General features: G+C 40.9%; 1 protein-coding gene across 7 annotated transcripts in view; it reads left to right on the top strand.

Annotated features, from left to right (window-relative positions):
• The first annotated feature begins 416 nt into the window (after nt 1–416).
• The window catches only part of LOC139584746 (enhancer of mRNA-decapping protein 4-like), a 48390-nt gene continuing 36703 nt past the window's right edge, over nt 417–12103 (top strand). For all 7 annotated transcript variants that reach the window (XM_071416922.1, XM_071416921.1, XM_071416925.1 and 4 more), the window contains exon 1: nt 417–618. In XM_071416922.1, the coding sequence (XP_071273023.1) occupies nt 531–618 (88 nt within the window). In that variant the 5' untranslated portion in view covers nt 417–530. The remainder of the gene's footprint in view (nt 619–12103) is intronic.

The raw sequence follows: 12103 nt of genomic DNA, 5'->3' as shown, positions 1-12103 counted from the left end.
ATCACGAACAACCTTTTTATTCGCATAAAGTCCGTTTGATAGAAACATCTCCTGCGGGAAAATGCGCATATTGTTTTATGCAGATTTTTTAAATATTCGCATGAAAATCTGTCGCAAATTGGATGGAAACCAAGCTATGGTTGGATAAATATTGTAGATGCCATGCCACTAGTCTTGGTTCCGGACTGTTCAGCTATCGTTTCACTCCTGTCATGCTATTTGCTAAACTATCTTTGGCATATATCACGAAGTACTAGGAGTGGAACGTTTTCGCTAAACAGACAGAAGGGTAGCCAGGCTGCAATGCCACCTATGCTGCAACAATTTGGGGTGGAATGTGGAGCAGACAGTATCCTCGGAACAATACAGCGCACTAGCTTTTGCTGGGGAGAGAAATGCATGAACACCCAGCGGAAGTTTAGACGGTTAGTGGCGTTCGGTCAAACGAATTGAACACTGACAGCAAAGAACGAAAATATAAATAATTTTGCTCCCCTCTGACGACCCAGTTCCCCCCCCATCCCTTACATATGGCTTCAAATTCAAACATAGATATAGAGGGTGCAACCCAGCATCTTCGTGATATATTAAAGCTGGACCGACCCGGGAACAGCGTTGGTAAGTTTAACTGGAATGAAAATGCGCTTTTAGGCCGCATTGCAAGCTAATTCTACTAACTTAGCTACCTAGCTTTGGACAAAGTTCTAGTTAGCTAACGTAACCTTGCTATCAAAAGTTATGGACGGACGCTGCAAAATGCGAGCTAGCTCCGTATGTTCACATTCGTACCTAATTAGTTTACTTAAACTTTTTCACAAGTCATTAGTTAACGTTAGCTAGCTACTTTACATTCGCGAACATATTAGCTAGCTAAGTTAGCAGACTGCTAGTTAGGCTAGTTAAGCTAACGTTAACTGACTAAGGTTGCCAGCCAATTAGTTAACAAACGTAGCTAGTAAGCTAAATTATCCCAACGACGTTACGCTTGCCAAATGTACGATTACGCTAGCTAGTAAGTTGAACCACGGCTAGCTAAAGCCTTGATCACACCACTATATGCAAGCCGAGTCCCCTCTGTACCACAGCACGCAGAGTATTGGTGGGAGCGGTCTTGAACCAGTCAGGGTTCCGTGGTGTATGGTCAGCGCCATGGAAACCAGCTCATGTCAACCTACTGGAGCTAAAGGCCTTTCACCTTGCATTCCGGCACTTCCTCCCAGTACTGAGAGGACAACTACTGAAACGGACAGATGACACAAGCGTGGTTGTGCGCCAACTGCCGGGGTGGACTGAGGTCAGTGTCACTGCACGAGGGAGCTATTGCTTTGTGCAAACACACTGTACATCCCTCAGAGCGATACACCTGCCGGGGGTGGAGAATCAGGCAGCAGACCTCCCCAGAGGAGGCCCTCTTCTTTCAGGCTGGAGGATACATCCCACTGTAGTGGAGATGATCAGGTATCAATTTGGAAGGGGCATCGCCGAACTGTTCGCTTTGCGTTGTCCTATGTGTTTTTTTGTAACGGGTACAGCAGGACCACTCAGGGTCAATGCTCTATCGCACAGATGGCCATGGGAGCTGCTGTATGCTTTTCCAGCAATTCACTTGTTCCCTCAGGTCTTGAGGAAGATCAGCCTGGAGTGCGCATCGGTTCTCACATCATTCTAATTAGCATAATAAACAAATACCCATCAAAATCCGTCTGTTTAAGCTGGATGTTTTTTGCTTTGGCTGCATCTCAATCACCACATCCGCTGACGTTGCCCTTCCGCATCTGCGGTGGCAGGGCTACAGCGGCGTTTGTCAGACCATGAGACATTCTCTCACAAACGTCTGTAGCACCCAAACGGTTTGGCCTTCAAAATATGAGACTCTCACGAACACCATGGTGTTCTCAGTTTTGCTCTACGACCCCCACAAGCGTCACGGGACTCGTCTGAAGTCGTTACTGCAGATCTGCCAGCTTCCCTCTGTAGAGTCAGAACAGTTTGGGCTACACACTATGACCCATCTATGGAAAGGTGAGTCTCTCCGGAACGCGTACGTACATGTTGGTTGTTTTACTCTAGGACGAACACAAGCCTCTCAGACTCATTTGAAGGTATTCCGGTAGAAGTAAAAAAACGAATTAATGGAAGTTGTTTAGTGCCAAATGTAAGAAGTTTTCTCTCAGATATAGGACAGACACTTCACAACAAATGTCTTTGATTTCTTTGAGATAGTAGCCCATGTTTCTATGGGCTAATAGCAGCAGGGGTGTCACTCATTCCATGTAGGGCGTAGTGTCTGCAGGATTGTTTTTCCATTTCAATTTAGTCCTAGATAACCAGGTGTGGAAAGTTTCTTACTAATTAGTGGCCTATATTCATCAATCAAGTACAAGGGAGGAGCGAAAACCTGCAGACACTCGGCCCTCCGTGGAATGAGTTTGACATGTGCTCTGCCTCCCCACTACTCACAGGAGAGTTATGAGTTGCATACACTTTGCCTGCATGCACACAGTGAATATCTTGCTGCAACAAGAACTGTTTGTCAAACAGAACAGCTTTTTGTGTGTTATGGAACAGAGACTGGCACATTGGATTACCAATGCCGTGTCAAAATCATACGCTGTAGCAGGTAGACCAACTCCAGATAGCGTGGTAGCACAGTTGTTCACGGGTATGGCCACTTCATGGGTCTTGTTCAGTGAGATCTCCCTAGACTCTGTGCTGCTGCAAGTTGGGAAACACCCATGACTTTCTTGAGGTACTGCAGACTCAATGTTATGTCCACACCATCACTGGGGTCTGTGGTTCTGGACATGGCATGCTCTCTCAACCCAGATAAGTGAGCGTACCGTCAACCTAGTACGTACATACTTTTCAACCATCCATGAGATGGCTGTTTTATACAGAGGCCTTCCACTCTTGGTGCTGTTGCACCCAAATGAAGAATCATATAGCTTTCAGCTTGCTTGTGTGTGTGGTTGTATACCACAGTGGAAATTCTGTTACCTTGTTGGGTAATTATATTCTGTTGCATCCTGTGGTGGATACAGTGATGTCCCAGGGACTCATCTGGACTAATTTAAATGGTGTTATCCCACTCTTTTGTCTGAACAACCTCTAGGTCGTTTGGCAACCCATTACGAAAACGAAAGAGAACATTGGGTTATGGATGTAACCTGAGCCGTTACTCTGCTCAGAGGAATACGATTACATTCATTACCCAACGTTCTGTGTGCTGCATACGTTGGATAAATCCAACATATGCATCATTGTATGTGTAGACTTGACAAATAGTAGCAAAAAGGAATGCACACATATTCAGTACAAATGTTGGATTACATGATGAATAAAGTGTCAATGCAGAATTTACCATGCAGCATTGATGCAATGACTGTCGGTCTGATCAAAGCATAACTTTAGCAGAATGCGCCATCCCTATCATGCAAGTTAACTTCAGCTAATTAATGTTAACGTTAGCTAGCTAGTAAAACATTAATTAATTGATGTTGGCTAGCTAACTTGGCTAACTAACATTACTAGACTAGCTACAGGTTAGATGTTTGCTTGCTTTCTTGGTAGTTTGCAGGGTTATCAAACTAGCAGTACATTTACGTGGAAAGGTAGCTATAGACGGCGCTTGTTAGGTAAGTTGGCTAACGTTACAATTTTAAAGTGCGCAACGGCTACCTAACACATTTTTGGTTTTATTTAATACAAATGAGTATCTAGCTAGCTAGCTAAATAACTAGGCAGCAGGTTGCCCAAAAACTGACTGAAGGTAGGCAGGTGAAACCCTTTTTTAGGTGATTTCTTGTATATCATAAAAATAAATAAATCGCAGCACGTTTTGGGATAATTTGGCAATTTCCCCCCCCCTGGTTAAGTACAAATCCATTGGAAAATAATGTTAAGTTGCATTTATATTCCTGAAATGTAAGTTTTAAATGATGCTATTGCTTCCTGTAGAAAATAAATGTTGATGTATAGCCCAATGTCAACAGTTTTGTCCAACTCAATAACCAATTTACAGAAACAGTACATTTTAGGTTTTCAATATATCAAACTATCTACACCAGGGGTATCAAACTCACTTCCTTACTAATTAGTGACCTTAGTTAATTAATCAAATCACGTTTTATTTGACACATGCGCTGAATACAACAAGTGTAGACCTTACTGTGAAATGCTTACTTACAAGCCCTTAACCAACAATGCAGTTCAAGAAAAAGTTAAGAAAATACTTACTAAATAAACTACAGTTATAAAAGTAACAATAACGAGGCTATAAACAGGGGTACTGTTTTTTTCCCCTTTCAATTAATTGTCAACCAGGTGTGGGGAGTTAATTACTAATTAGTGACCTTCATTCATCACTCAAGTACAAGGGTGGAGCGAAAACCCACACACACTCGGCCCTCTGTGGAATGAGTTTGACACGTGATCAACACATACAGTACCAGTCAAAAGTTTGGACACCTACTCATTCAAGAGTTTTTCTTTATTTGAACTATTTTCTACATTGTAGAATAATAGTGAAGACATAAAATCTAGGAAATAATACATATGGAACCATGTAGTAACCAAAAAAGTGTTAAACAAATCTAAATATATTCGAGATTCTTCCAATAGCCACTCTTTGCCTTGACAGCTTTGCACACTCTTGGCATTCTCTCAACCAGCTTCACCTGGAATGCTTTTCCAACAGTCTTGAAGGAGTTTCCACATATACACTACCGTTTAAAAGATTAGGGTCACTTAGAAATGTCCTTGTTTTTGAAAGACAAGCAAAAAACAATGTCCATTAAAATAACATTGAAATGATCAGATGCAGTGTAGACATTGTTAATGTTGTAAATGACTATTGTAGCTGGAAACGGCCCATTATCAGCAACCATCACTCCGGTGTTCCAATGGCACGTTGTGTTAGCTAATCTAAGTTTATCATTTTAAAAGGCTAATTGATCATTAGAAAACCCTTTTGCAATTATGTTAGCACAGCTAAAAACTGTTGTTCTGATTAAAGAAGCAATAAAACTGGCCTTCTTTAGACATGTTGAGTATCTGGCGCATCGGCATTTGTGGGTTCGATTACAGGCTCAAAAGGGCCAGAAACAAATAACTTTCTTCTGAAACTCATCAGTCTATTCTTGTTCTGAGAAATTAAGGTTATTCCATATGAGAAATTGCTAAGAAACTGAAGATCTCGTGCAACGCTGTGTCCTACTCCCTTCACAGAACAGCACAAACTGTCTCTAACCAGAATAGAAAAAGGAGTGGGAGGCCCCGGTGCACAACTGAGTAAGAGGACAAGTACATTAGTGTTTAGTTTGAGAAACATACGCCTCACAAGTCCTCAACTGGCAGCTTCATTAAATAGTACCCGCAAAACACCAGTCTCAACAGTGAAGAGGCTACTCCGGGATGCTGGCCTTCTAGGCAGAGTTGCAAAGAAAAAGCCATATCTCAGACTGGCCAATAAAAAATAAGATGGGCAAAACAGACACTAGACAGAGGAAGATTGGAAAAAGGTGTTATGGACAGACGAATCTAAGTTTTTAAGGTGTTCGGATCACAAAGAACAACGTTCGTGAGATGCAGAAAAGATGCTGGAGGAGTGCTTGACGCCATCTGTCAAGCATGGTGGAGGCATTGTGATGGTCTGAAGGTGCTTTTGGTGGTGGTAAAGTGGGAGATTTGTACAGGGTAAAAGGGATCTTGAAGAAGGAAGGCAATCACTCCATTGTGCCATGCCATACCCTGTGGACGTCGCTTAATTGGAGCCAATTTCTTCCTATAACAGGACAATGACCGAAAGCACAGCTCCAGACTATGCAAGAACTATTTAGGGAAGAAGCAATCAGCTGGTATTCTGTCTATAAAAGAGTGGCCAGCACAGTCACCGGATCTCAACCCGATTTGAGCTGTTGTGGGGGCAGCTTGACCGTATGGTACGTAAGAAGTGCCTATCAAGCCAATCCAGCTTGTGGGAAGGTGCTTCTGGATGTAAGAAGTGCCTATCAAGCCAATCCAGCTTGTGGGAAGGTGCTTCTGGATGTATGGGGTGAAATCTCTTCAGATTACCTCAACAAATTGACAAGTAGTATGCCAAAGGTCTGCAAGGCTGTAATTGCTGCAAATGGAGGAGGATTTGATGAAAGTAAAGTTTGAAGGTCACATTTAAATTATAAATCATTATTTATAACCATGTCAACATCTTGACTATATTTCCTATTCATTTTGCAACTAATTTCATGAAATGGCTACTTTTCCTTCACTCTGCGGTTTGAGATGAGTCGGACCATCTCAATTTGGTTGCGCTTGGGGTATTGTGGAGGCCAGGTCATCTGATGCAGCACTCCATCACTCTCCTTCTTGGTCAAATAGCCCTTACACAGCCTGGAGGTGTGTTGGGTCATTGTCCTGTTGAAAAACAAATGATAGTCCCACTCAGCCCAAACCAGATAGGATAGCATATCGCTGCAGAATGCTGTGGTAGCCATGCTGGTTAAGTGTGCCTTGAATTCTAAATAAATCACAGACAGTGTCACCAGCAAAGCACCATCTCACCGCCTCCATGCTTCACGGTGGGAACCACACATGTGGAGATCATCCGTTCACCTACTCTGCGTCTCACAAAGATACGGCGGTTAGAACCAAAAATCTCCAATTTGGACTCATCAGACCAAAGAACAGATTTCCACCGATCTAATGTCCATTGCTTGTTTTTCTTGGTCCAAGCAAGTCTCTTCTTATTATTGGTGTTCTTTAGTAGTGTTTTTTTTGCAGCAATTCGACCATGAAGGCCAGATTTCATGCAGTCTCCTCTGAACAGTTGATGTTTTGATTTCTGTTACTTGAACTTTGTGAAGCATTTATTTGGGCTACAGTTTCTGAGGCTGGTAACTCCAATGAAATGATCCTCAGCAGCAGAGGTTACTCTGGGTCTTCCTTTCCTGTGGCAGTCCTCATGGGAGCCAGTTTCATCATAGCGCTTGATTTTTGCAACTGCAATTGAAGAAACTTTCACAGTTCTTAATGTTCTGGATTGACTGACCATGACTAGAAGTAATGATGGACTGTCGTTACGCTTTGCTTATTTGAGCTGGTCTTGCCATGACATGGACTTGGTTTTTTACCAAATAGGGCTATCTTCTGTATACCCCCCTACCATGTCACAACACAACTGATTGGCTCAAATGCATTAAGAAGGAAAGAAATTCCACAAATTAACTTTTAACAAGGCACCTGTTAATTGAAATGCATTCCAGGTGACTACCTCATGAAGCAGGTTGAAAGAATGCAAGGAGTGTGCAAAGCTGTCAAGTCAAAGGGTGGCTATTTGAAGAATCTAAAATATAAATATATTTTTTAACACTTTTGCTTATACTTTTTATTTCATAGTTTTGATGTTTTCACTATTCTACAATGCAATTTTTTTTTAAAATCACCCTTGAATGAGTAGTTGTAAACTTTTGACTGGCACTGTATATCTACAGAAATAAGACAGATCCTGCTTCTGTTGCCTGTTTGAGTGTTTGTTTAATAGCGTACTGATTCCGTGAGCACCAAGCCTCACGCAACTGCATAATGTTGGATAAATCAATTTCACAAATTCATCTGTTTTTAATCTTTGCTATGCTGTAGTAAATGCTTTCCAATTTTTTATTTCTTAGAACAGACTCTGGTATTACTAATGTATTTAGTGTTTACACTGTTCTAAACGGGTAGAAAAATAATATTGTAATCAACAGCACCTGTTTGTCACATAGTATGCATGCAGCTCTCGCTCGTATACCCTCCTTTTTCTTGACCACCTTATTGTTATATTATCATTATATTAAGTAATGTCATTATCATTGGTAGGCTTCGTATAGTAGTAGCATTGTTTAAGCACCATTGATCTGTAGTCCTAAGAGCGCATCCTGTTTAGACTTAATGCCATAACCTACTTAGGCCTACATATCAATTCATAAACTGAGTGGTTGGAGCCCTGAATGCTGATTGGCTGACAGCTGTGGTATATCAGACCCTATACCACAGGTATGACAAAACATTTATTTTTACTGTTCTAATTATGTTGGTAACCACTTTATAATAGCAATATGGCACCTCGGGTTTGTTGCATATGACCAATATACCACGGCTAAGGGCTGTATCCAGGCGCTCCGCGTTGCATTGTGCTAAAGAACAGCCCTTAGCCGTGGTATATTGGCCATATACCACACCCCCTCGGGCCTTGTTACTTGTAGATATCTATATATATATATATATATATAGATATCTACTGTATCAATCATTCGGTCATGTCATGACACAGCATATGAGTCATTCGTGCTTTGAAATGCAAACAAGCATTTTAGTTTTAAATGAAATAAAGGGCGCTTTGAATAATTAAACAATAAATGAACCACAATTCACGAATGCATGCAACTCTTTTTAGTCTTTGCTGTAATAAAGGCTTCATATACAGTATATATATTTCGTTAGAACAGACTCTCTGGTAGACTTAAAATTTACACTTCCAAATGGTCAGAAAAAAATATCTTAAGCACCTGTTTGTCACACACAGGCCTAATATTCACGCAGCGCTTGCTCCAATACCCTCCTTTTTCTTGATCTCCAGTAGTTACCACAACCAAGTCAAATGTCTTCCGCACATCTAACTATCCATTTCCCTTCTGCGCAACCAGTAAACATTCCCCGTTTCAAGTTTCTTTTTCACGTCCTCTGCACCTATTTTGCTGTCACGTGTTCAGAGTTTTTTTAATAATCAATTTCTTCTTATAATTATGATAGACTATAGGTCCGACCCTATTGGTCAAGTGCATGTGATGCATACATGTGTTACGTAAAAGATCAAGGTTTGAGGGAATAGGGAAGGTTTTTCTTAAACAAATCGGGGATTTTGATGTCAGAGAAACAATTCAACTAAATGGCTGTAATTATGTTGCAGCTTCAGAATGGACAGTGCGATCAACACTTGCTGTGCTATGGTCGCTGCAGCAGGGAGGAGAGACGACATGCGCCAGTAACACAGCCACTCACTGTCATTTGTTTTAATACAGCGTGTCCGTTGGGCTCCTTGAGTCATTTGTCTGTCTTAATTATTGAATCAGACAGTGCGCTTAAAGTATCAGACAAGATACATGTAGTTGATTTTATTCAAATGCATGGAAAAGCGTATAGAAAAATATGTTTTAAAATATCCAACAATCGATTGGTCGAAAGTACCGATGACTCTTGGTCGACCAAGATTATTTTTTGTCGGTGACGGCACTAGTTGATTTTGTCTATCCCCACCAGGGGTGTTCAAAACCAACTATATTAATTTGCGCACAGGTTGAAACACACAAAAAACATTCATGGACATTGCTAGCTAATTTGTCCTGGGAGATAAAAATTGGGTTATTTTACCTGAAATGCATATGGTCCTTTTTTTTTTTTTTTTTTCATTTTTATTCACCCAAAATCATGTGCTCTCTATTCCGACAATTAATCCACAGATAAAATGGGAAACCTATATAGTTTTTTTTAATTTTGATTAATCTCCTTGTTCATCCTTCTGTGGATTTTATATGGTGGTTGGCAACTTATTTTAAGGTGCATTACCGCCACCAACTGGATTGGAGTGTGGACCAATTTCATCTTTCAAACACTGTCGTGGGTTAATATGCTTGTAAAAACCATGGGAGACGCGGGACTTGCAGAGCATCAAGGTGCCCGGTTATGTCGACGCTGGCGAGCAGTTTGGATGAAATTATTTAATAACGTGTGTAAATGTATTTTACAAAACTCGCGCACGAAATGGGACGGTTTAGTCATGTTAGAACGTTCAAATATGTGGGACAGACCTTTTTGTGAAACCCGTAAAATCGGTTTGTTCATATTTGCTCTTTGCAATGGGTTTTCCTCAACCTATCAGAGTAAGATCGATGTGACGTTGTGTTGCTAATAATGAGGGTGTTTCACTGTTATCGGGCGTCTTATGAAATATAAGGTAAAACATTTTTCCTTCGCTTCTGTTATTCATCCGTCCAACCTTTTTATGCGTGTAAAGTACGTCAGATATTGTCATGACGGGCCTGATGGGGGGGGGGAAATGTTCGCTCAACTTTCCAAATGTAAACAAAATACCCTAGACAAGGTGGGATCTTGTCGGTAAAATGAATTATACGAGGTTTGTCGATGTAAACGCTTTTATGCACAAATATTGATATCATAACCATATCGAATAACCTTGGGAGTCACGAGGTGACGTGTCGTCCTCCCACTACGACTCGTCGGGAAAGCAAGCAGTTTATTAGGCAACAGATGAAAGTTATGATGAACTTCACAGGGTGGTGAAAGTGCAAGGTGATGAGCTTGATGCTCCTTTCCAATAAATATCGCGAGGGTCTTATTCTGGTGACATGATAATCGATGCTTGGCTGCCGTTTGACAAACAAAAATGTTATCGCGCTTTTGTTCATAATAATTATCTCCATGTAAGCTATACGCAATACCAGAGTGGTCACAGTCGCTATATAACGCAAATGTTTGGTGAGAGAACTAGAATTGAAAATGTGATGGAAACCCATTTAACTTGTATTTTTTGGGGAGGGGATTTAACCGCAAAATGGTAACAAGGTAATTGTGTGGGAGTATGTGCATATTGTTTTTATGCAGTTTTTCAATAGTCACATCTGTTGCCCAATTGGATGGAAACCTAGCTAGAGACACGAAGAAAAAGAAACAGCAGGTTACAAAGTAGAGCCTTGTAGCCACGTTTTGATGTGTGGATTGGTCCAATTCACCTTTCGCCACCTCCATTTCAATGTTGAGGGCTAGATTTCTAGCTGTGTGGGAGTGCCTGACGCATTTTGCTGAGGCATCGAGCTGGGCGAGAGGCAGCGCTGCATTGGCTGTATTGTCGGCGGCAAATTTTGTGACGGTTTTATTCTTTCAAGTAAAAACGACCAGAATTCAGTGGCTACAGCCCTACAATCGTTAAAAACAGGCTAAATATCAGTGAATTGAAAATGTGTACCATCTATCTTTCTGTGCAGCTGGCTAGCAGGCGGCTCATTCTCTTCTGTGCTTAAACGAATTAGTTCAGTTTAACTGCAGTTTATCCGCCCATCAACAGAGTAACTCATCATGAAAAATAACATGACAATGAAACCCAACTTGGGTGCAGGCTTACCTTTTATGTTATTCGTCTAGTAGCACTCGGTGCTACAGGTCAGACTTGGTGAGAAGTGTTGGTGGGGGTGCTGTGTGAGTGTTTGAGAATGCTGAGAAGTGTTTCTATGTTTAGGGTGTGGGTGCTTGTGTAGGGATGTTTTTGTGTGTATCTAATTTGCATAAAGTAGTATAAAAAGAGGTATGCTTTCATAAATAGTTAATATGACCACCCTACCTAAACTTATCGGTCTAAATTACTGTAATTATGTATTCCATACGGCCTAATTTGCATAATATACTATGAAATATAGTTTTTTGTTTTTATTTCCTATCATGCCATATTGGACAATGTGTTGAATTTAAGAATCCTGACAGGCCACTTAGTGCCATTATTGACTAGGGATTAACATTGACCTGCCCCAACCTTTTACGATAACTTGAAAATAATGGTAAATCCTATCCTCGTGAAATAGTGTTCTGTGTTCCTGAGAAGCTTCTAACATGTAATACGAAGTATAACTCGAGGACCAAAGTTTCACTTTGTCCCCTAACACCCTGCCTAACATTACTCCTTATAGTCCAAGGACTTTACATGTTCTGTTTAAAGGCGAATTGGCTTTGGAAGCCAAAACAGCCAAATACTCCATCTAAACGTGAATCGATTCTCAATTGCAGCACTGTTCTAGAAACATAAATCCCTTTACTTTCATTTCACAAAATAATTTCACAAATGCAAAATACCTATTTACTGGGTTCACCGGATTTAACATAGTTGCAGCTGACATTATTTTTCAGTGACAGCACGTTTGTGGTATCAGTCTAAAGTTAACACACAGGTTTTTGGAGACTCACAGCTAATTAGAACAGGTAGTCCACTCTGTCTTCCATCTGGTTTTACTTAAACAAGCACTGTAACATGAAAATATGGCCGTTTGCGAACCATAACCCT

The sequence above is a fragment of the Salvelinus alpinus genome, chromosome 9 (genome assembly GCF_045679555.1).
Source record: "Salvelinus alpinus chromosome 9, SLU_Salpinus.1, whole genome shotgun sequence".
Lineage (NCBI taxonomy): Eukaryota > Metazoa > Chordata > Actinopteri > Salmoniformes > Salmonidae > Salvelinus > Salvelinus alpinus.
The sequence above is the reverse complement of the archived record's forward strand: the minus strand, read 5'-3'. Positions and strand labels throughout refer to the sequence as shown.